General features: G+C 49.0%; 1 protein-coding gene across 1 annotated transcript in view; it reads right to left on the minus strand.

Annotated features, from left to right (window-relative positions):
• drosha (drosha ribonuclease III) overlaps positions 1-20,586 on the minus strand; it is a 135,308-nt gene that overhangs the window by 58,082 nt on the left and 56,640 nt on the right. Inside the window, exon 24 of the mRNA XM_056299242.1 lies at positions 3,713-3,783. Coding sequence (XP_056155217.1) covers positions 3,713-3,783 — 71 coding nt within the window. The remainder of the gene's footprint in view (positions 1-3,712; positions 3,784-20,586) is intronic.

The following is a 20,586-nucleotide window of genomic DNA, read 5'->3' on the forward strand; positions in this document are numbered from 1 at the left end:
GGAGGGGGGATAAAAAAAAAACAACTATGCCTATAAGTCCTGCTCGGGGTGATTATTCTTCATTGAATACTGTCATATTTGTTAACAATGAGTATTAACCTGCGGCACAGTGGCGCAGTGGGTAGAGCAGTTGCCTCACAGCAAAAAAGTCCTGGGTTCGAACCCCGGGGTTGTCCAACCTTGGGGGGTCGTCCCGGGTCATCCTCTGTGTGGAGTTTGCATGTTCTCCCCGTGTCTGCGTGGGTTTCCTCCGGGGGCTCTGGTTTCCTCCCACAGTCCAAAGACATGGAGGTCAGGTGAATCAGCCGTACTAAATTGTCCCTAGGTGTGAATGTGTGTGTGTGTGTCGGCCCTGAGCTGGGCTGGCGGCCTGTCCAGGGTGTCTCCCCGTCTGTTGCAATGACTGCTGGGATAGGCTCCAGCATCCCGTGATCTCAACTGGGATAAGCGGCTTGGATAATGGATGGATTGATGGATGGAGTAGTAACCTAATGTTAAATAAAACAAGGTACTAACCAGTGATCTGCTGTAACTTCTTATGCATTCTTAAAATCGTAATCCAATGGCCACAATTTTTTTTTTAAATCAAGGCTTGATGTTGAGTTTTACCATCCATCAGCCCCTGAAGCTAATGAAAACACAGATCTCCAAATGAATAGTTTACTTCCTGCTGTACACATCTAAAGAGTGAGGTTATGAACCTGTTCCATGAACTCTCGTCATCCGGCTCACCACAGCGCCAGACCATTTGTCACTCTTGATTGAATAATGTGGCTGATTGTACTTAAGACGGATCTGTTTTCGCTCCAACCAACGTTATTGGACGAGATGCAGTTCTTTTCTGCACGTCCGACAAACGGCCGGCTACCGAAGACAAACAGCAGGCTATCGAAGACAAGGCTGAAGACTCAGTAGGCCGACAGTTAGCAAACATACTGTAAAATGCTAAGATCTCATCTCATCTCATCTTCAACCGCTTTTCCGGGGTCGGGTCACAGTGGCAGCAAGCTAAGTAGGGCACTCCAGATGTCCCTCTCCCCAGCAACGCCCTCCAGCTCCTCCTGGGGGATCCCAAGGCGTTCCCAAGCCAGATTGGACATGTAATCCCTCCAGCGAGTTCTGGGTCTACCCCAAGGTCTCCTCCCAGTTGGCCATGCCCGGTAAACCTCCAAAGGAAGGCGCCCAGGAAGCATCCTAATCAGATACCCGAACCACCTCAACTGGCTCCTTTCGACGCGAAGGAGCAGCGGCTCTATTCCGAGCTCCCTCCGGATGTCCGAGCACCTCACCCTATCTCTAAGGCTGAGCCCAGGCACCCTACGAAGGAAACTCATTTCAGCCACTTATATCCACGATCTCACCCTTTCGGTCTCTACCCAAAGCTCATGGCCGTAGGTGAGGGTTGGAACGAAGATTGACTGGTAAATTGAGAGCTTTGCCCTCCGGCTCAGCTCCCTCTTCACCACAACTATCCGGTACAACGTCCACATTACTGCTGATGCTGCAACAATCCGCCTGTCAATCTCCCGCTCCATCCTACCCTCACTCGTGAACAAGACCCCGAGATACTTGACCTCCTTCATTTGGGGCAGCAACTCATCCCCAACCTGGAGGGAGCAATCCACCATTTTCCAGTAGAGAACCATGGCCTCAGACTTGGAGGTGCTGACTCTCATCTCGGCCATTTCACACTCAGCTGCAAACCGCCCCAGTGCGCGCCGGAGGTCACGTTCTGATGAAGCCAACAAAACCACAACATCTGCGAAGAGCAGAGATGCAATTCTGAGGTTCCCAAAACGGACATACCCCTCACCTTGGCTGCGCCTTGAGATCCTGTCCATGAATATCACAAACAGAGTCGGAGACAAGGGACAACCTTGGCGGAGTCCGACACCCACCAAAAACGTGTTTGACTTTTAAAAAAAAGGCTAAGATGATTTTGTAATTTTTTTTCAATAACAAAGGGCATTTCATGACCTAAATTAGGATTAGTGTCACACATAAACCTGCTGCTAGAAACCGATAACCTCACCTGCCATGAGGTGAGTTTTGATTTAAATATTAATACACAAAGGACATGATCTTCGTTCTCACCTGCAAGCCTGTATAAAAACTATGAAGAAAAAAAAAAGCACCATGTACTGGATTCCCTCTACAGCCTCCTGTCCTATCCTGTCAAAGTGTCCTGTCAAGGACCTCAACGGACACAGATGAGGTCGGGGGATTCGATTACCAGTACAGTCCAATAGTCCAGTGTACTCCGCCAAAATGTCACAAAATATGTCCCCATTCATCATGTTCTCTATCGTTACATCTCCGCCAGCCACTTCTGCTTTTGTGTTTTGCTTTTGAAGATTACCGCGCTCTAAATGAAGGCATCTGTAGGCCAATGACTATTGCCAGCAGTTCTTCCTGGCTGAAGTTAGACTCGTCCCCCTGTAGGCCTGCCTAGGAATCAGAAAGAGAAACGGCTTGTGTTTCCATTAGACTGAAATCCCTGCTGGGCGCCAGGGTGGCTAGTGGTCTATTCCATTGCCTTTCAACACGGGGCTCTTCGGTTCGAATCCCCGGCTTGGTCGGGCATCCCTACAGACACAATCGGCCTTGTCAGCGGTTGGGAAGCCGGATGTGGGTATGTGTCCTGGTTGCTGCACTAGCGCCTCCTCTAGTCAGTCGGGGCACCTGTTCGGGGTGGGGGGGGTGGGGGGATAGCATGATCCTCCCACATGCTACGTCCCCCTGGTGAAACTCTTCACTGTCGGGTGAAAAGAGGGCAAAAGACAAACCCCAAAAAAATGACCACAGACACATCAGGCTCTCCTCTCACTCCACGTCTGCCCCGGCGATGAAGGAAACGACGTGTTTGAGCCCCCACAATCAACTGGACCAAGAGGGAAAAGTGAAAGAACGATCGTGGGCATCTTGTGTCGCCATGGGTGGCGTGCAGATCTGCTCACTGCTGGCTGCATTTGTGCAAACAGCCAGGTTTTTTTTATTCCATTTCAGGTTGGGTTTTTTTTTGTGTGTGTGTGTGTTCTTCTGAGTGTGCATATGAGTGTGTGTGCATTTTTCTTGGCCTAGCTTCAAACGGCTACTTTCTAGCTCAGCATCCGTATCCTAGCGCGCCCCGTCATCTTCCGGCCCTGACAGATGCTGCTCGCGTATTGTTCGTGGCAGTTTTTATTCATTTTTTTTCAACAGGGATTTTTGTGTGTGTGTGTGTGTGTGTGTGTGTCAGCAAGACGAGCCTCTGTGCCTCAGGGCTGCGCTCTAATCCACCTTCTACCCTGCGGTACCTACAGCATTTCTTTAGCTCCCGGTCTTTTTACCACGCTGGGACCCGCTCAGCATAGAGGACGCCATGCTGACACGGACGCGCGGCGAACACGGGGCACGTCTCACCCGCCGTTCAAACACAGGCGCCCGCATCACGCTAACTCGACGGCCTGCTGTTTACCCCTGGTGCCGGGGGAGGGGTCATAAAAAATGAAAGAAAATGAAAGAGGAAAAAAAAGGGACCACGGACGTGTCATCTATCCACACAACACCAGATACGCTTTCAACAGTCTCTCACACACACACACACACACACACACAAGTGAAAAGACACACAAAACGGCGAGTGCGGCTGTATAAAGGGAAATGAAATTACACCGAGGCGAACGGCTGAGGGTCACATTACGGGATAAGTGAGTCGCTGCAGTTGCGTTACCTCGCCATTGAAAAGCAGCCTTCCGAAGAGCTGTTTGGCCTCCTCCAAGCCTCCCTCCAAATACACCGCACCTGAGGAGAACACACACACAGCAGAAGAGAGGACGGGGACGGAGTCAGAATCGGTGAGAACAGGATAGATGTGTAAAAAAAAAAAAAAAATCCAGGCAATCCTGAGACAATTGCAGACTTCTCTCTTAATGGAAAACTTCAAATTAATTGGAACCCGGCAATGAGTTATAATTGCTTTATTAAAAGTCGGGAGCGCATTTCTATTGCTTTTTGACAGTAAAAATGACCCTAGGGAGCCCCGTGCAGGAGCCACCTCCCCTTTGTCACATCACAGCAGGGTGTGTGTGTGTGTGGGGGGGGTCTTTATCACCACAGCAACAAGAGAGGGAGCCAGGCCAAGGTTACATACACATCAAGCCCCGAATCGGTGACAATACTGAGCCAGGTCCTTACAGAAATCATGCAGGCGACACACAGACACACACACACACACGCACACGCACATGAAGCAAGCATGCATGAAACACCCATGGACTCTCACCCACACATAGGCATGACACTGCCGCGCAAATGTTAACATAAAACACAACACACATTGAATTGAATTCAGTTCAAGGAGACAGGAAAGGAAGAAAAACATCATATACACCAGATATACGTACACACACACACGGACACACGGACATTGGACAGAGACTGAAGTTCGACAGAGGATCAGTTCCAACACTGCAGAGCTGCTATCGCCGCACACGTGGATGATTCCAGATTTAATTTTGAAGAAACTTTACTGCATCACAACAGGGTGGTGGTTATGTGTTCACAGTACAGCGTGGTAGCGCCATGCTAACGTCTGGGAAGTTCCCAATACAACAGGGTGGTGGTTATGTGTTCACAGTACAGCGTGGTAGCGCCATGCTAACGTCTGGGAAGTTCCCAATACAACAGGGTGGTGGTTATGTGTTCACAGTACAGCGTGGTAGCGCCATGCTAACGTCTGGGAAGTTCCCAATACAACAGGGTGGTGGTATGTGTACACAGTACAGCGTGGTAGCGCCATGCTAACGTCTGGGAAGTTCCCAATACAACAGGCTGGTGGTATGTGTACACAGTACAGCGTGGTAGCGCCATGCTAACGTCTGGGAAGTTCCCAATACAACAGGGTGGTGGTATGTGTACACAGTACAGCGTGGTAGCGCCATGCTCACGTCTGGGAAGTTCCCAATACAACAGGGTGGTGGTATGTGTACACAGTACAGCGTGGTAGCGCCATGCTCACGTCTGGGAAGTTCCCAGTAAACTACGAAAAGACCTTATTTGTAAAGTTATTTTACAGGTGGGAAGCTCACAGGAGTGATCTGTGTGGTGGAAGTCCCCCGGAATAGTTACAGGAGAGTCTGAGTATCTTCCTTCTGTGTTGCCAATGTGATGAGCTAACTCGCTAATGGCACTGCTAGCATTAGCCTGGGGCCAGACGTAAACACCAGCTAAGGCATCTATCCACCCATTATCCAAGCCGCTTCTCCTGCTCTCAGGGTCTCGGGGTGCTGGGGCCTATTCCAGCAGCCATTGGGCGGCAGGCGGGGAGACACCCTGGACAGGCCGCCAGGCCATCAAGCGCCGACACACACACACACACACACACACTTATTCATACCTAGAGACAATGTAGTACGGCCGATTCACCTGACCTTCATGTCTTTGGACTGTGGGAGGAAACTGGAGCCCCCGGAGGAAACCCACACAGACACCGGGGAGACCTGGCTAAGACAACTAGAGCACGTTTTCATGCGCGACAGAAGGGTCTGCAGGTTATAGTGAGAAACCCGAGCTCAGAGGAGCATGACTGGTGTCTTATTGTGGAGGTAGTGCACCGTCGGTGGCGAACTGTGAAGCAGACGCCGCGGGGCCGACACCTGATCCGGTACAGAAAACCGGCTTGTCTGCGGCCACCGGGTGCATGATTGTGCGAGTACCCCGGTGGACAGGATGGCAACAATCCCTCAGAAATGGGTGGGTGTTGCTGAGCTAGTGTTCCTTGTAATCCTCCTCTGATGTTAAAGTGGTTCCTTGCGGGTATATTTGTGCGAACAAATAACGCCGACAGTAGTGACACAGACACCAATGGACTGAACACCCAACTTAAATGGTCGTGAAGCATTTGAGGGAAGTGTCTGAATTTCTCTGCCTATAGAAAGGAGCTCATCGCCATCGTTGAACCCGCGCTGCACCACTGCTGCTTTTTTTGCACCTTTATGCAAGTCGTTTTCTTCCGTCCTTTAAAAACAACATCGGTCAAACTAAGTCGGTTCCTTGGAGTGGTGGACAACTTCACGCCATAATCACACTTTAAGAGATTCATTCCATAGCAGGAGTACTTACCACCTGGCAAATGAGCTTTTCAAGAGTGCAGTGTTTTTTTGTGTACTTTTGTTTTTGTTTTGTTTTTTGGCGCTTTATGTGCATAAATGAGCCATTTCGAGATGGGGCGCAGTGTGACTGCGAGTCCAAACACTCAAACTGCCTTCCACGGACGACATCGAAAACAGATATGAGGGATTCATCATCTGGGAGGGAAAACTGCTTTCAGATGGCTAACAGACCCATTTACACACACACACAACACACACACACACATATATACCACCTCCCTCTGACTCACTCTACCACTAAACAGGAAATTACGACCAGCCACTAGCCAACTGGTGGCAGACTCTGGACGTGGCGTTAAACTTCCTCTCCCCGATTTACGACTCTGGCAAGTAACCAAGCAGTATTATCGGATCCCACCCCGTCGTCAGGAAGAGCACAGAGAACTGCTAAAATAACAGAAGTAGCTGCTCAACGCTGGGCTGAGCAAGCAGCTGGGGCTTTCTGCTGGAAGGTTCCTCCCCTCGCCTGACATCCGCAGAGAATGAGACCCCTGCATACACCTAATCACAAACCCCAGTCTCCGACTTCGCCGCAAAACCCCTCGCAGATGTGTAGGCGAGGGCGCGGCCTCTGTAATCTTTGCGTAACAGCGTGAGCGTCTCTCAGAGCCCGACCACCGGGGACGGGGGGTGGGGGGGACTTGGAGCACCTTCCTGAATGTCTCCCATTAAGAGGCGGCCCTGAGATTTGCGGTTTCACCAATAATGTGGCCCTCCAATTCTAGCTGCTCTTCAGCAGCAGATGTTCCCCTCCGTAAGACCAGCTGTGGGTGGGTGATGCTGCCCCCCCCCCCATACCATCTCTTAATGGTCTTTAACCACTATTTCTCTTTTGTGTGTGTGTGTGTGTGTGTGTGTGTGTGTGTGTAGGTTGAGGCTTGAAAGGAAAAGTGGGGAGGATGGGTGAGGCCGGCGAGCAGCTTTCTTCTCGTTTTGATGACACATCAGTTTTGAAAAGTTCTGCAGAGTGGAGGCCTCAAAGTCTCCGGAGCTCAATAAACGCCTCCTGCCTCTCGCTGGGTTCTCCACACTTCTTCCAGCGGGATAGGAGGAGAGGGTGCGAGGGGAGGATGGGGAGGAGGGACGGATTCTCAGGGGGGGATGAAAACGGCATAGAAATTTCAAAGCAACACCTTTGGTGTCAATCAAGGAGCCCCTGGATGAAGAACCGCCTGTTTAAAAAAAAAAAAAAAAAGATATATATAGGGAGAGAAAGAAAGCGTGCCCAGAAGCAGCCTGATCAATCACACAACACAACACAGTCATTCAATGGAGCAGCATGCCCAGCCCCTCCTCTCGGGGCACTTAAGACACTTGCAGTAGAGGCCCTGCAGTCAGAGCCCACAAAGAAACTGAGAGAACGGGGCGTCCGGGTAGCGTAGTGGTCTATTCAGTTGCCTCCCAACACGGGGGATCGCCGGTTTGAATCCCCGTGTTACCTCCGGCTTGGTCGGGTGTCCCTGCAGACACAATTGGCCGTGTCTGCGAGTGGGAAGCCGGATGCGGGTATGTGTCCTGGTCGCTGCACTAGCGCCCCCCTCCGGTCAGTCCCTTTAGTCGACTGGTTAGTGTAGTCACCTGTGGTGCGGGAGACCCGGGTTTGCATCCCGGCCGCAGCGGTTCCCGGCTAATACGCTGAAGCGCGGGGACGGGCTTCCCGAAAGAGGGGGGTAGTGTAATGATCACGGATAAATAGACTCGCTAGCCGTTTGCTAATGGTTCGGACCCTTTAGTCGACTGGTTAACATAGTTGCCTGTTTTGGGGGGAGAGGGGGACTGGGGGGAATAGTGTGATCCTCCCACACCCTGGCGAAACTCCTACTGTCAGGTGAAAAGACGCAGCTGGCGACTCCACATGTATCGGAGGAGGCATGCGGTAGTCCGCAGCCCTCCCCGGATCGGCAGAGGGGGGTGGAGCAGCGATCGGGAAGGCTCGGAAGAGTGGGGTAATTGGACGGGTACAACTGGGGAGAAAAAGAGGGAAACATCCAAAAAAAAAGGAGAACTAATCTTGCAATTACCAGGCTCATCTTGCAGTACCGTTTCGCTGTGGCCAAATTGCACCGCAGTCTCAAAGCTCTGGCTCGCTTGGCCCACTCAGATGCCGACCCCAGCAGAGAGGCAGGCATAAAATGCACGGGCGGGCTCGGTCTGTGGCAGCCCTGCCTTGAATATGCATATTAAACAACCACTGACACAGCATCGGACGCATCGTTTGAGTCTGTTTTGGGTACTTAGGGGACTGTACAAATGATTCACTGGCTCCTGCCAAACCAAGTAAAACTTACGGAACAGGTCCGATTCATCTGAAACTCGGTCGTAGAATCTGACACAGTCTTGAGCGCGCGGGTTTTGTGGAGCGTGGCCGAGTCACGGCCTTCTCTCAGAGCCGTGCAGCGAGGGCTGGTCATGCCGCTAATGACTCTCCACATCTGTCAGGCGTCACGCCCAGAGATCTGTGCCAACTGTGCGGTGTTATGTTTAGGACCACAGAATTTCACTGTTTGAGAGGCTCTCCCATTGACCAATAAAAACCCCGGGGTCCGGGCCACATGAAATACCACCGGCTGACAGTCACATTAATAACCCCGGATGAATTATTCAAAAACGCTCAGGCTCTAATCCATCAAATAATATATTAAGCCGCGCTCTCTCTCTCTCGCTCCCTTAGCCTGAAAGCGGCCGAGGCAGACGATGGACACAGACGGCGACATATTAACGACAAAACAAACCAAACCACAGTGGGGAAAATACACAACTTTCCACCGCAGCGGCAAAATAAACTGGGCCCGATTACCCTGCAACATAAAACATCTTACTTTTTGAAAAACGCCGTGTGTGTGTGTGTGTGTGTGTGTGTGTGTGTGTGGGGGGGGTTTTGGGGGGGGTAGGTGCAGGGGATGGAAATGTGGGTTGGGTTGTTCAAACTGTAACAGAAAAGAAAAGGAAAAAAAAAACAAAGACAAAAAAGAAAACAGAAGTGGAAGAGGAGAAAACCAGCCACTCCACCGCCGCCGCAGCAGCAGCAGCAATTAAGAAAGGCGGCGGCGCTGGGTGGATGAGTACACCGGCTGCATTGTGTACGAATCTGATATTCAGGGAGTGAGCGATAATCCTTTCTCTTCATTCTTTTAATAGGAAGGGCTTAGAAGGGAGGGGGCACTCACAAAGGTTCACCATCTGTATCCCCCGTGGCTGCTGGCACCGTTTAATCCCACAGATCGACTGTACAAAGAAATTAGGGCCATAAAAAAAGAAGAAGAAAAAAAAGAGAGAGAGAGAGTTGGAGGAAGTCTTTTCTTCTCCTCCCTATTCTTTTCAAGCGGTTCGATAGGGGAGGAAGTGAGGTGGGCTTATCAGAGAAGAGGACCTGAGAGGGAGCACTGGGGTGCGGGGGCAACAGGCGCTCACACGCATGCAGACCCTCTGAATAGGAGGGGGGGGAGAGTGATCTGTAAAGAGGAGGTAAAGGTAAAGTAGACAACGGAGAAAGAGGTGGTTGAGAGAGAGAGAGAGAGAGAGAGGGAGGGAGTGCAAGAGAGAGGGAGGGAGTGCAAGAGAGAGGGAGAAAGTGTGGTCTGGAAAGAGGAGGAGGTAAAGGTAAAGCAGACAACAGAGAAAGAGGTGGTTGAGAAAGAACAAGAGCAAGAGGGAGAGAGGAGAGCGAGAGAAGCGACAGAGAGAGAGAGAAGAAAGAGAAGAAAGAGAGAGAGAAGACAGCGAGAGAAGCGAGAGAGAGAGAAGAGAGCGAGGAGAGAGAGAAGAGAGTGAGAGCAAAACTGTGGTCTGTAAAGAGGAGGTAAATGTAAAGCAGACAACAGAGAAAGAGGCGGTTGAGAGCGCGCGAGAGAGAGAGAGAGCGCCAGAGAGAGAGAGAGAGAGAGAGAGCCAGAGAGAGAGAGAGAGAGCCAGAGAGAGAGAGAGAGAGAGAGAGCCAGAGAGAGAGCCAGAGAGAGAGAGAGAGAGAGAGAGAGAGAGAGAGAGAGAGAGAGAGAGAGAGAGAGAGAGGGTGTAGCTGTGGGAGAGAGGGGAGAAGGCGCAGGCCAAGAGAGCCCAGATGAGAATGGCCCACTCCGGCAGAAGTTAATGACGGCGGATCACAGAAGCAGGATTTCCATTCAACACTCTGAATTATTCAGGGTTGCGGGGCGGCCATTTGCATTGCAGATGCTTCTTTTGCTTTGCATGCCCATACTACTTCTCCACCCCGCATTCTCCACCCTGCATCCTCCCCCCACCCCCCATCCGAGCAGGAGAATGGCCCTGCCTCGGGGTTAGGAAGATACAGACACGTTCCCTCCGCTCCGCCGGCAGATGCGAAGCCCGGCCCATGCAAAGCGGGAGATTATCTGCCATTTTCGACACAATCAGGGTTCAGAGGTCGCCGTGGCAAAGAAACAAATAAACCGGAGGTCAGGGAACACGCGTAGTAAGCCCTTAAAGCTATCTGCCGGGGCCTCGGCGATATTACGTGCGGGTCATATTCCATCTCTTGCTTTCAAAAGAGAAAAACACAAAAGAGGGGGGAAAAAATAACCCCATGGAAAAAATAAAAACAGGTGAATGTGAATTCCTAGCACGCGTCTGATCAGCTCTGGGGGGAAACGGCGTGTTTAAAAAAAAGTAGCGGCACCTTAGACAACAGGGCGGAGACAACTCGCCTGCCAGTGTGACGCCGGTGATACGGCGCTATTGTGGAAGCAGCGGGTGTGACATCTGTTTCAGGAGCAGCAAAACGTGCACACACGCACCCGGGTGGAGGGATAGTGCTCATGCACGGTGCTCATGCACGGCGGTGCGGTGCGGTGCCCCCCCCCCCATGTAGCATATGAATTTTAACCTTGTATGGAAAGCATACTCCATGAGAACGAGACAGACAGGCAGATGGGGGGGGGGGGGCAAACCTGAATGTGTAGGAGTATGTGTGAGAGGAGGGAGAGCTTGTGTGTGATTGTGTGTGTGTGTGTGTGTGAGAAAAAGAGTGACAGATACAGTGTGTGTGGAGACATCCGTGACATGTGACACAGAGACAGAAACAGTGTGTGTATTTGTGTGACTGTGTGTGCATGTTTGAGTGAGTGAGAGAAAATGTATGCTTGTGACTGTAAGTGTGCGAGAGAAACAGTGCAATTGTGTGTGTGGGTGTGTGGGGGGGGGGGGGGGGGATATGGCAGACAGAAATGCACTTCCTCCCAAAGTGCTCCAGAAATGAAAGGCAATTAGAAAGACCTCGCCCAAATTTAACACCATCTTGGCGTTGAGTTGAAAAGCTGCTCTATGTGTTCGGAGGAAACGGGAAATCATGTGGCAAGCAAACACCGCCGCCTGCCATCGCCAGAAAGCGGGCCAAGACACAACACGCCCGACTGGTTCGGGTTCTTATGTGTTTGTAGGGTTGGGCCGGTTTGATTTTGAGATTTTTTTTCAATTTTTCAATTTTGAGATACTTTTACCAATCCCCGTGGGGCAATTCTTTCTCTGCGTTTAACCCATGCTAGCTGTGTAGCTAGCAGCAGTGGGCAGCCGCCGTCACCGTGCAACACCCGGGGACCAACCCCAGTCCGTCTTGCCATGCCTCGGTCAGGGGCACAGACAGGAGTACTAACCCTAACATGCGTATCTTTTTGATGGTGGGGGGGAACCGGAGCACCCGGAGAAAACCCACTGCAGACATGGGGAGAACATGCAAACTGGATGGGATGACCCCTAAGGCTGGACAACCCCGGGGTTCAAACCCAGGACTTTCTTCCTGTGAGGCGACAGTGCTAACCACTGGACCACTGTACCAAACACTAGAATGAACCAGTATACTGAATTTTACCACTAGGTGTTGCACCTGACTCAGCAGCCCCTCCCAAGTGGAATATACTATAGGTAATCCCCAGATAATGAAACCCGATTTACAAACGGCCGTACCTACGAACCGACCTCCACAAAGCCTATTATTTAAAAACAAAAAAAAAACGAGTTAGACACAATGGTGGCACAGTGGTTAGCACTGTCACCTCATTGCAAGGTCCTGCGTTCGAACCCCGGGGTCATCCAACCTTCGGGGTCATCCCAGGTCGTCCTCTGTGTAGAGTTTGCATGTTCTCCCTGTATCTGTGGTGGGTTTTCTCCAGGTGCTCCAGTTTCCCCCACCATCAAAAAAAAAAGAAGAAGACATGTTAGTGTTAATACTCCTGTCTGTGCCCCTGACCGAGGCATGGCAAGACGTACGGGAGTTGGTCCCCAGGTTTATGCACGGCGGCTGCCCACTGCTCATAGCTACACAGCCAGGATAGGTTAAATGCAGAGAAAGAATTGCCCCACGAGGATTAATAGAGTAGTAAAAAAAAAAATGTGTTGAAGTATCGAGAGAATGAGGCTGTTTTTATATACAACTAGTGAAATTGGCTTGCAAGTCATCAATAACTGTAATGTACTTAGTACATACAAGTCATAGTACAGGGCTAGCGTGACCCAAATCATACTGAATATATGAATACTGAATATATGGAGACTGGATGTTGAACGTAAACTATAATTCCCAATCGATTCATATAGCTAAAAGTCTGTTTGAAATGTAGCTTGTTTTATCAGCTTGATGAAGTGGTCGACCGTTTGTGTCGAAAGTAGCTTACACGCAACGAAGCTAGCTCAACATCTGCCCAGAATGTAAACAAGGTCAGAAATTTGGACGTTATTTGGACGTTATAGCCAACGTCAAAACAGCATCAGCTAGCTAGATAATGTAAACTACTAATAAGACCCACTGGCTGATCGACTAGGGTGTCTGACCCTTTAGTCGAGCGGTTAGTGATGTCGCCTTGTGGTGCAGTACACCCCGTGTCGAATCCCGCACCGGGCGAGAAAATAACCGGTTACATTGGTGGCAGCGGTGGGATCCGGAAGCGTGCAGATCCTCAGAAGTCTCTTCGGAGCGCAGGAATAACAAAGCGCGAGGGCGCGCTTCCGGGAGAGGGTGACGACTGTAAACTACTAATAAGACCCACTGGCCGATCGACTAGGGGGTCTGACCCTTTAGTCGAGCGGTTAGTGATGTCGCCTTGTGGTGCAGTACACCCCGTGTCGAATCTCACACCAGGCGAGAAAATAACCGGTTACAATAATGTTAACTAGCTAGTTTAGAGCAACAAAAAAAACATTGACTAAGATCACAACTCTGTTCCTTCGTAGTTAACATTGCAGCAATATCGGGGAGAAATAATTATTTTTTTATAATATGTGATATCAATACTTAAACTTTTTACCGGAGCTTCTTTCACAATTCACATGTTTTGTTAGCTAACTTTAGGCGTTACCTGTAATTGTGGAGCGGGAGACCGAGCAGAGGGCTGTATCTGTACCCGCTCGTGACATGACTGTGCTGCCTAGAAGGATTCTGATTGGTCAGCATTTGCGGTCCAGAGAGCCAGATCTGACTGTGACCATGCAGGCAGAACAGAGGTACCGGTGCAACATAAAGACAGGCATGGTTCACAGATTTTTTTTTAAAATTTATTTCTGATTTTTCCCTTTTTCTCCCAATTTAGTGGCCAATCAATCCCTATTTCAATTCAAACACTCACCCTTGTACTGTACGCATTCGCCAACTGCACCTCTTTTTCCGACACACACAGAGACGCATTCATGTGACGAACACAAGCCGACTCCGCCCCCGTCCCAAAGACAGCATTGCCAATTATTGCTGCTTCATCAAGTCCGGCCATAGTCAGATCTGATGAGACCGGGGCGCGAACCCCGGTCCCCAGTGGGCAACTGCATCGACACAAAGCCGATGGTTCACAGATTTACTGCTACATGCCAAATAAGAACCGCTACAATATGCCCCAAAAACAACTGATAACTTATTGTCATTATTCTTTTTTTTTTTTTTAATTTATTTCTGATTTTTCACTTTTTTCTCCCAATTTAGTGGCCAATTGATCCCTATTTTAATTCAAACACCCACCCTCGTATTGCATGCGTTCGCCAACTGCATCTCTCCGGCCGGCAGTCTCGAAGGAAAGCGCCTCCCCACTTTCGTGACAAGGCGAATCCAAGCCGAACCACTGTTTTTCCGACACACACAGAGACGCATTCACGTGACGAACACAAGCCGACTCCGCCCCCCTCCCGAAGACAGCGTTGCCAATGATTGCTGCTTCATCGAGTCCGGCCATAGTCGGATCTTCATTATTCTTATTACAACCATAATACCATGGGGGACTCCTCCAAGCTTAATTTTTCCTTTCTTATGGGAGGTCCCTTGCTCGTTATGGGAGGTCCAGCCCCCCCCCCAAGCCCCCCCTCAATTCGAGCCATGCAAATACCGGTTCAGTGGGTTTGTGTAAAGTCAAAACTGGTTTACGCTCATACACTGAACAGGACCAGTAAACCGGAAACTGACTCAACTCTGTGGATATTTCTGCAACACTGCGCACGTGCACACACCAAACATATGCGTCGTAGTGTATTGTACCATGTTGCTATCCGTAGCTGGAGGAAGGAAACCGCGTGGTTGTTCCGTACGTGACATGAGAGAAACAAGTTAAGTTGACTGGAGTTGAAGTTTAAGCGCCCTGGCATATGTTCTAACACATGAACAGACATAACATGGACACCATGTTATGCCTGGAAGACACGGCAAAGCATGGCACACGTACAACCACCGCCAAATTTAAGTTTAGAGGGAAATCTCACAGAAAATTGGAGAACGTGGCTACAGTACTTTGACCTCTACTGCGTTGCCAGCAGGGCGGCAGAGCAGTCTGAAACAGCGCGTTGCGCGACATTCCTGCATGTCGCGGGAGAAGAAGCCATTAAAGTAACACATTTTCTATCCCAGAGGGAGAGAGAAACAAGATAGCTGTGTTAAAACGAAAGTTCCAAGAGTATTGTGAGCCTAGGAAGAACTTGCCTTATCTTCGGCATATGTTTTCACCCGTGCTCAGGGTCCACCTGAAATAATAGTCACAGACCAGAAAAATAAAGCGAGAGACTGTGAATTTGGTGACCTACACGATTCGCTGATACGTGACAGGATTGTCTGTGGGATACAAGACGATCAGGTTAGAGCCAGACTGCTTAGAGAACCTGAGCTAATGCTTGTAAAAGCAGTCGATGTGTCTGTGCCAGTGAACTAACGTCTAGCCAGGGTAAAGAGTTTCATGATGAAGTTGAAGTGCATACAATTAGCACAGCAAAGGTAAGCAAGAAGGCCAGCTACACAGAAGAAAACCCAATGCCCAGAGAGAGAAAAGGAGTTGACTGTGGCAGATGTGGCTATAAGCATGAACAAAGAAAATGCCCAGCTTTTGGACAAACATGAAAAAAATGTGAAAAGAAAAAAACCTAAACACAGAAAATGCATGTAATGGAGCAGAGTCAGGACAGTGATGACATGTTCATTGGAACGATAGAGATGAAAAGCATCAAAGCCATTGAAACGGCATATAATGACCAAGACCGATGGACTGAAGATGTTATAATAAATAAAAGGAAGGTCACATTCCGCACTGACTCTGGAGCTGACTGTAATGCTTTGTCTGCCAAAACTTTTCAAACATCAGACCTCAGAGGCAAGCTCTGTGAATCCAGCTGCAAACTTGTTGCATATTCAGGCCACAAGATAACGCCATTGGGCAAAAGATCACCGATGTGTCAGTACCAAGGTCAAAAACACAAAATTGACTTTGAAATAGAAAAGGATGCTCCGGCAATAGTAGGGAGAGAAACGAGCACAAAATTAAAGATGGTGAAAAGGCTGTACAACATGGAGAAAGAACATGACATCCTGAAAGACTTCGAGCATCTCTTTTCTGGACTTGACTGCTTACCAGGTGAGCATAGCATAAAGCTAGATCCAGAAGTAAGGCCGGTGGTGATACATGCGCCTAGGAGGATCCCAGTGGCTGTCAGGGGCAGAGTAATTGAACAACTTCACAAAATGGAGCAGTCAGGAGTAATTACAAAAAAGTCTGAGCCACCACAGTGGGTGAACAGCATGGTGACGGTGGTCACTCCAAAAAAGATTAGGACTGCATGGATCCTAAGGACCTGAACACAGCAATTAGACCAGAGCACTATCCACTACTCACAGTGGAGGAAGTGGTGTCATGCATGCCCAATGCAAAATACTTCTGTTAGATGCAAACCAAGGGTTTTATCAAATAAAACTGGATGAAGATAGCTCAAAGCTGTGTATGGTTAACAGACCCATTGGAAGGTACTGTTTTAAGTGACTTCCCTTCGGCATCTCATCACCAAGCAAGCCGTTTCAGAAAGCTGTGGCCCAGATGATTGAAGGACTGGATGGAGTGGTTAACATCATTGACTACCTGCTGGTATGGGCAACATGAGGTTGGTGAAGCTGCTACAGAGAGCAAATTGATATGGGCTAAAATTCAACAAAAGCAAATGCAAATTAAGGATGACAGACGTCAAGTATATAAGCCATAAACTCAGTGCAGATGGGCTGAAGCCAGATGAAGAGAAGGTTAGGGCCATTGTGCAAATATCCCCAACTGCTGACAAGCAAGCACTTCTAAGGTTCATGGGGACGGTCCAATATCTAGCCAAATGTATTCTTAATCTCTCTGAAGTCTCTGCTCCTTTAAAGAATCTGTTACTGGGCAAGACAGAATGGCACTGGGAGGAGGCTCAACAACAGAGCTATGAAAGCTTGAAGCAGCTAATCACCGAAGTGCCAACCCTGAAATACTATGATGTCAACCAGGACGTGATGCTGTCCGTGGATGCAAGTTCGGAGGGCATTGGAGCAGTAATACTGCAGGACTGATGCCCAGTGGCATATGGCTCAAGAGCACTCACACATTGTCAACACAGTATGCCCAAATACAGAAAGAGCTGCTAGCTATTGTATACGGCTGCGAAAAGTTCCATCAACATGTGTATGGCAGGGAGATCCAGGTGGAAAGTGATCACAAACCACTAAAAAGCATGTTTAAGAAGTCGCTACATATGGCTTCCATGAGGCTGCAAAGGATGCTGCTGCGTCTTCAGAAGTACAAGCCAGGAAAAGAGCTCCACATTGCAGACGCCTTGAGTCGTGCTTATCTTCATGAGCAAAAAGAGGAGCTTCTGGAGGAGGAACTGCAAGTGAACTGGATTATGTTGCAGTTACCCATCTCAGAGGAAAAGCTGCATATGCTCAGAAATGTAACAGCACAAGACCCAGTGATGCAGGAAATGAAGAACATGACAATGAACGGATGGCCAAAAGACAGGTCTGCTGTGTCGGAAGGTGTGCAACCTTTCTGGATGTTCAGAAAACAGGTCAGTTTCACGTCAGGGCTCTTATTCAAAGGAGAGAAACTCACTGTAACACAGCAACTGAGACCACATTTGCTTAGCAAGATATATGAGTCTCACTTTGGAGTAGTCAAATGTAAAGAGAGAACCCGGGATGTTCTTTATTGGCCAGGTTTGTCTATCCAGATTGAACAAGTGGTAGCGCAATGAGAACAGGAATAGCAATCAAAAAGAACTGCTGATCTTCCCTACCAAATAAGCCTTGGGAAAGTTAGGCACAGATCTGTTTCACAGCAATGGCTCAGATTTTCTGCTATGTGTCAACTACTTCTCGAAATACCCACAGATCATGAGGCTGAGCGACACAACCAGTAAGGGCATAATAACTGCCATGAAATCCATATTTGCGAGGCATGGAATTCCTGATGTGGTAATTTCGGACAATGTTCCACAATATTCCAGTGCAGAGTTCAGAGGTTGCAGAGGACTGGGAGTTCAGCCATTCCACATCCAGTCTTGGTTACACTCAATCAAATGGACATGCAGAAAGGACTGTGCAGACGGCCAAGAAGTTGCTTAAGAAGTCGTCACCTGCACAGATGCTGATGGAGCGTTGGCTGGGGTCAATGTGCACAGAACGCTGAAAGAAAAGCAAGCAAAACAAAAAACCCTATATGATTGCCATGCAAAACACCTACCTGAACTGCACATTGGAGAAAATGTCCAGATGCAGTGTGGAGATGTATGGAAGCCAGCTGTGGTTCTGAGAGGACATGAACAACAACGATCCTTTGTCGTTCATACACCTGAGGGAAGGATGTTCAGACATTTGAGGAAGACAGCTGAGAGAGAGTTTCCATCTTCTGCTGCTGAGCAAGACATGGGTGTGAATGCAAGCTTTCAAAATGCACTGTCTCCTGACAAGGACAATTCTCATTCACAAAGCTCAACACATGCTCAACATGGTGACACGTGTGACTCGTCTACAGTCACACAACCTTCTCGTACAAGGTCAGGGAGACTGGTCAAAACCCCATTAGGATTTAGAGAATAGACACGCAGAAAGAGACATTGCACAGTTCATACTGCAGTGTAACTGATTTATTGATGTATACTGAATGTTATTGTGTTTATGGGAAATACGATTATTTTTGTGTAGCTACAGTTAGTCCTGTTATCGTCTCCTGGATCGCCACCTTGCCATGGTGGAGAAGCTTGCGTGTACCAATGATCCCAAGAGTTATGTTGTCCGGAGTTTGGCTCCTGGTAGGGTCACCCATAGATAGACACCCATAGATAGATAGATAGGTCAAGGGGGAGGTTCCAGACAAAGCGTGATCCAACAAAGACCTCAATGGCGGAACTGGCGGAAGATGTCTCCAGGTCACAACGGCAGTGAAGGCTGATGAAGGCTGCAACAAAGGATGGTCCCCAATCGTCTTGGTTCTCCATGCCATTGGACTCTGGCCACCCCCTGCAGAGGACCAGGTGGTGGCTGCAGGCACATCAGCCACTCCACGTAAAAAGCTGTCATGCGCAGGCATCCTCCCATTATGCGGCTCCAGGATCAGCCTCTAAACTCTACTGAGGACCCAGAGGGACCCAGAGGGAGGACAGTCATACTTGGCCCCAAGTGACCACCAACGATGATGATGAGTCCTGTTATGACACGAGTAAAGTTGACTGGAGTTGAAATTCAAGCGTCCTGGCATTTGTTCTAACATATGAACAGACATAACATGCATAACATGCATGATGCTCCACCCTTAGACAAAAATGAAATCAATGCTTGTTTATGTTTAGCTCTGTAATAAATTAACAGTTTTTTTCTTTTTGGACATCTCTTTGCTGTGTTAAATTTGTTCTATTTCTGTTAATGTAAGAGTCTGTGCTTTGGCAACATAAATGGGGGGAGTGTTGTGCCAATAAAGCTGAAATGAAAATAATTGAGAGAGAGACACACACAGACAAAAAAAGACAGAGTGAGACATACACAGAAAGAGAACAAGTGATAGAGTTGAGAGCGAGCTAGATGGTGGGAAAGGTCGGGTGGGTAAGCTGACGGAGTGACAGGATGAGTCATCATCTGTACAACCCATAAGAATGTGACACATGAGAGCAAAAAGGACAAAGAAGAATTGAGTCGGAGGAAGTGGGGGGGGGGCAGACAGCAGACAGCTCGATGGCGGGGTCTTAAAGAAGGCCTTTGAGCTAAAATACTGAGATGAAAATGACAAAAGTGTCACAGAGAGAAGAGTAACATCAAAACCACAATTTTTGCTTGTCTTTTTATGCGTATGTGTGTGTGTGTTTGTGTGTACGCACACATGAAACAAGCATACGATTTGGCCATCAGCTGGTGCGGTCGGGTTGAGTTGGAGTGTGTGTGTGTGTGTGTGTGTGTGTGTGTGTGTTTATGGCAGGGGTTTGGGTATAATCGCCGTAGGACCAAACACTACTGTGTCATTTCCACTGACACCAAGCAGCAAGGAATTTGGGGGCCTTTCTAAGCATTTTGGGTAGTGACATGATGCCAGCCGGAACTGTTTCAGGGATGAAGGAGAATAAGAATAAGGAGGAGGAGGAGGGGAAGAAGGAGAAAAACAAGAAGAAAAACAAGTGTAGGTAGAAGAAGTAGAGAAAAAGAAGAAGAATTCTTTCAAAGCCACCTACTTTCTTAGCATCTGTCATGGCGGGGGGGGGAGGGGGGGGCTCAGCTGAGGCGCTTCAATCAAGATAGCGATAAGATGAGGAAAACTGCCGACTCTGCGGCTCTCCAGGACTGGGGCTAAGCTTAGTATTGCCCATGGGGCGTGAGAGAGGGGGGGGGGCGTGAGAGAGAGAGAGAGCGAGACGGGGGGGGGGGGAGCGCGAGAGAGAGAGGGGCTGAGAATGTCCCCACTGAGAGATATTGTGTGTGTGTGTGTGTGTGTTTGTGTGCATTATGTATGTGTGGTTAGGGGTAGGGGGTCCTAATCACTACACAAGCTTCAATGGACTCGGTAAAAGTGCCGGCGAGATGAATAGCTAGTGTGTGTGTGAGTGTTTGTGTGTGTGTGTGTGTGTGTGTGTGTACGTGCCAAGGAGTGCCTCGCTCTAGGGACCACCTGTCCAGCCAGAGGTCAACCCGCATCTCCTGAGATCAATAAAGCGGCTTAATGTGTCTGGGGCTCTAATG

Source organism: Lampris incognitus, chromosome 19 (assembly GCF_029633865.1).
Source record: "Lampris incognitus isolate fLamInc1 chromosome 19, fLamInc1.hap2, whole genome shotgun sequence".
Lineage (NCBI taxonomy): Eukaryota > Metazoa > Chordata > Actinopteri > Lampriformes > Lampridae > Lampris > Lampris incognitus.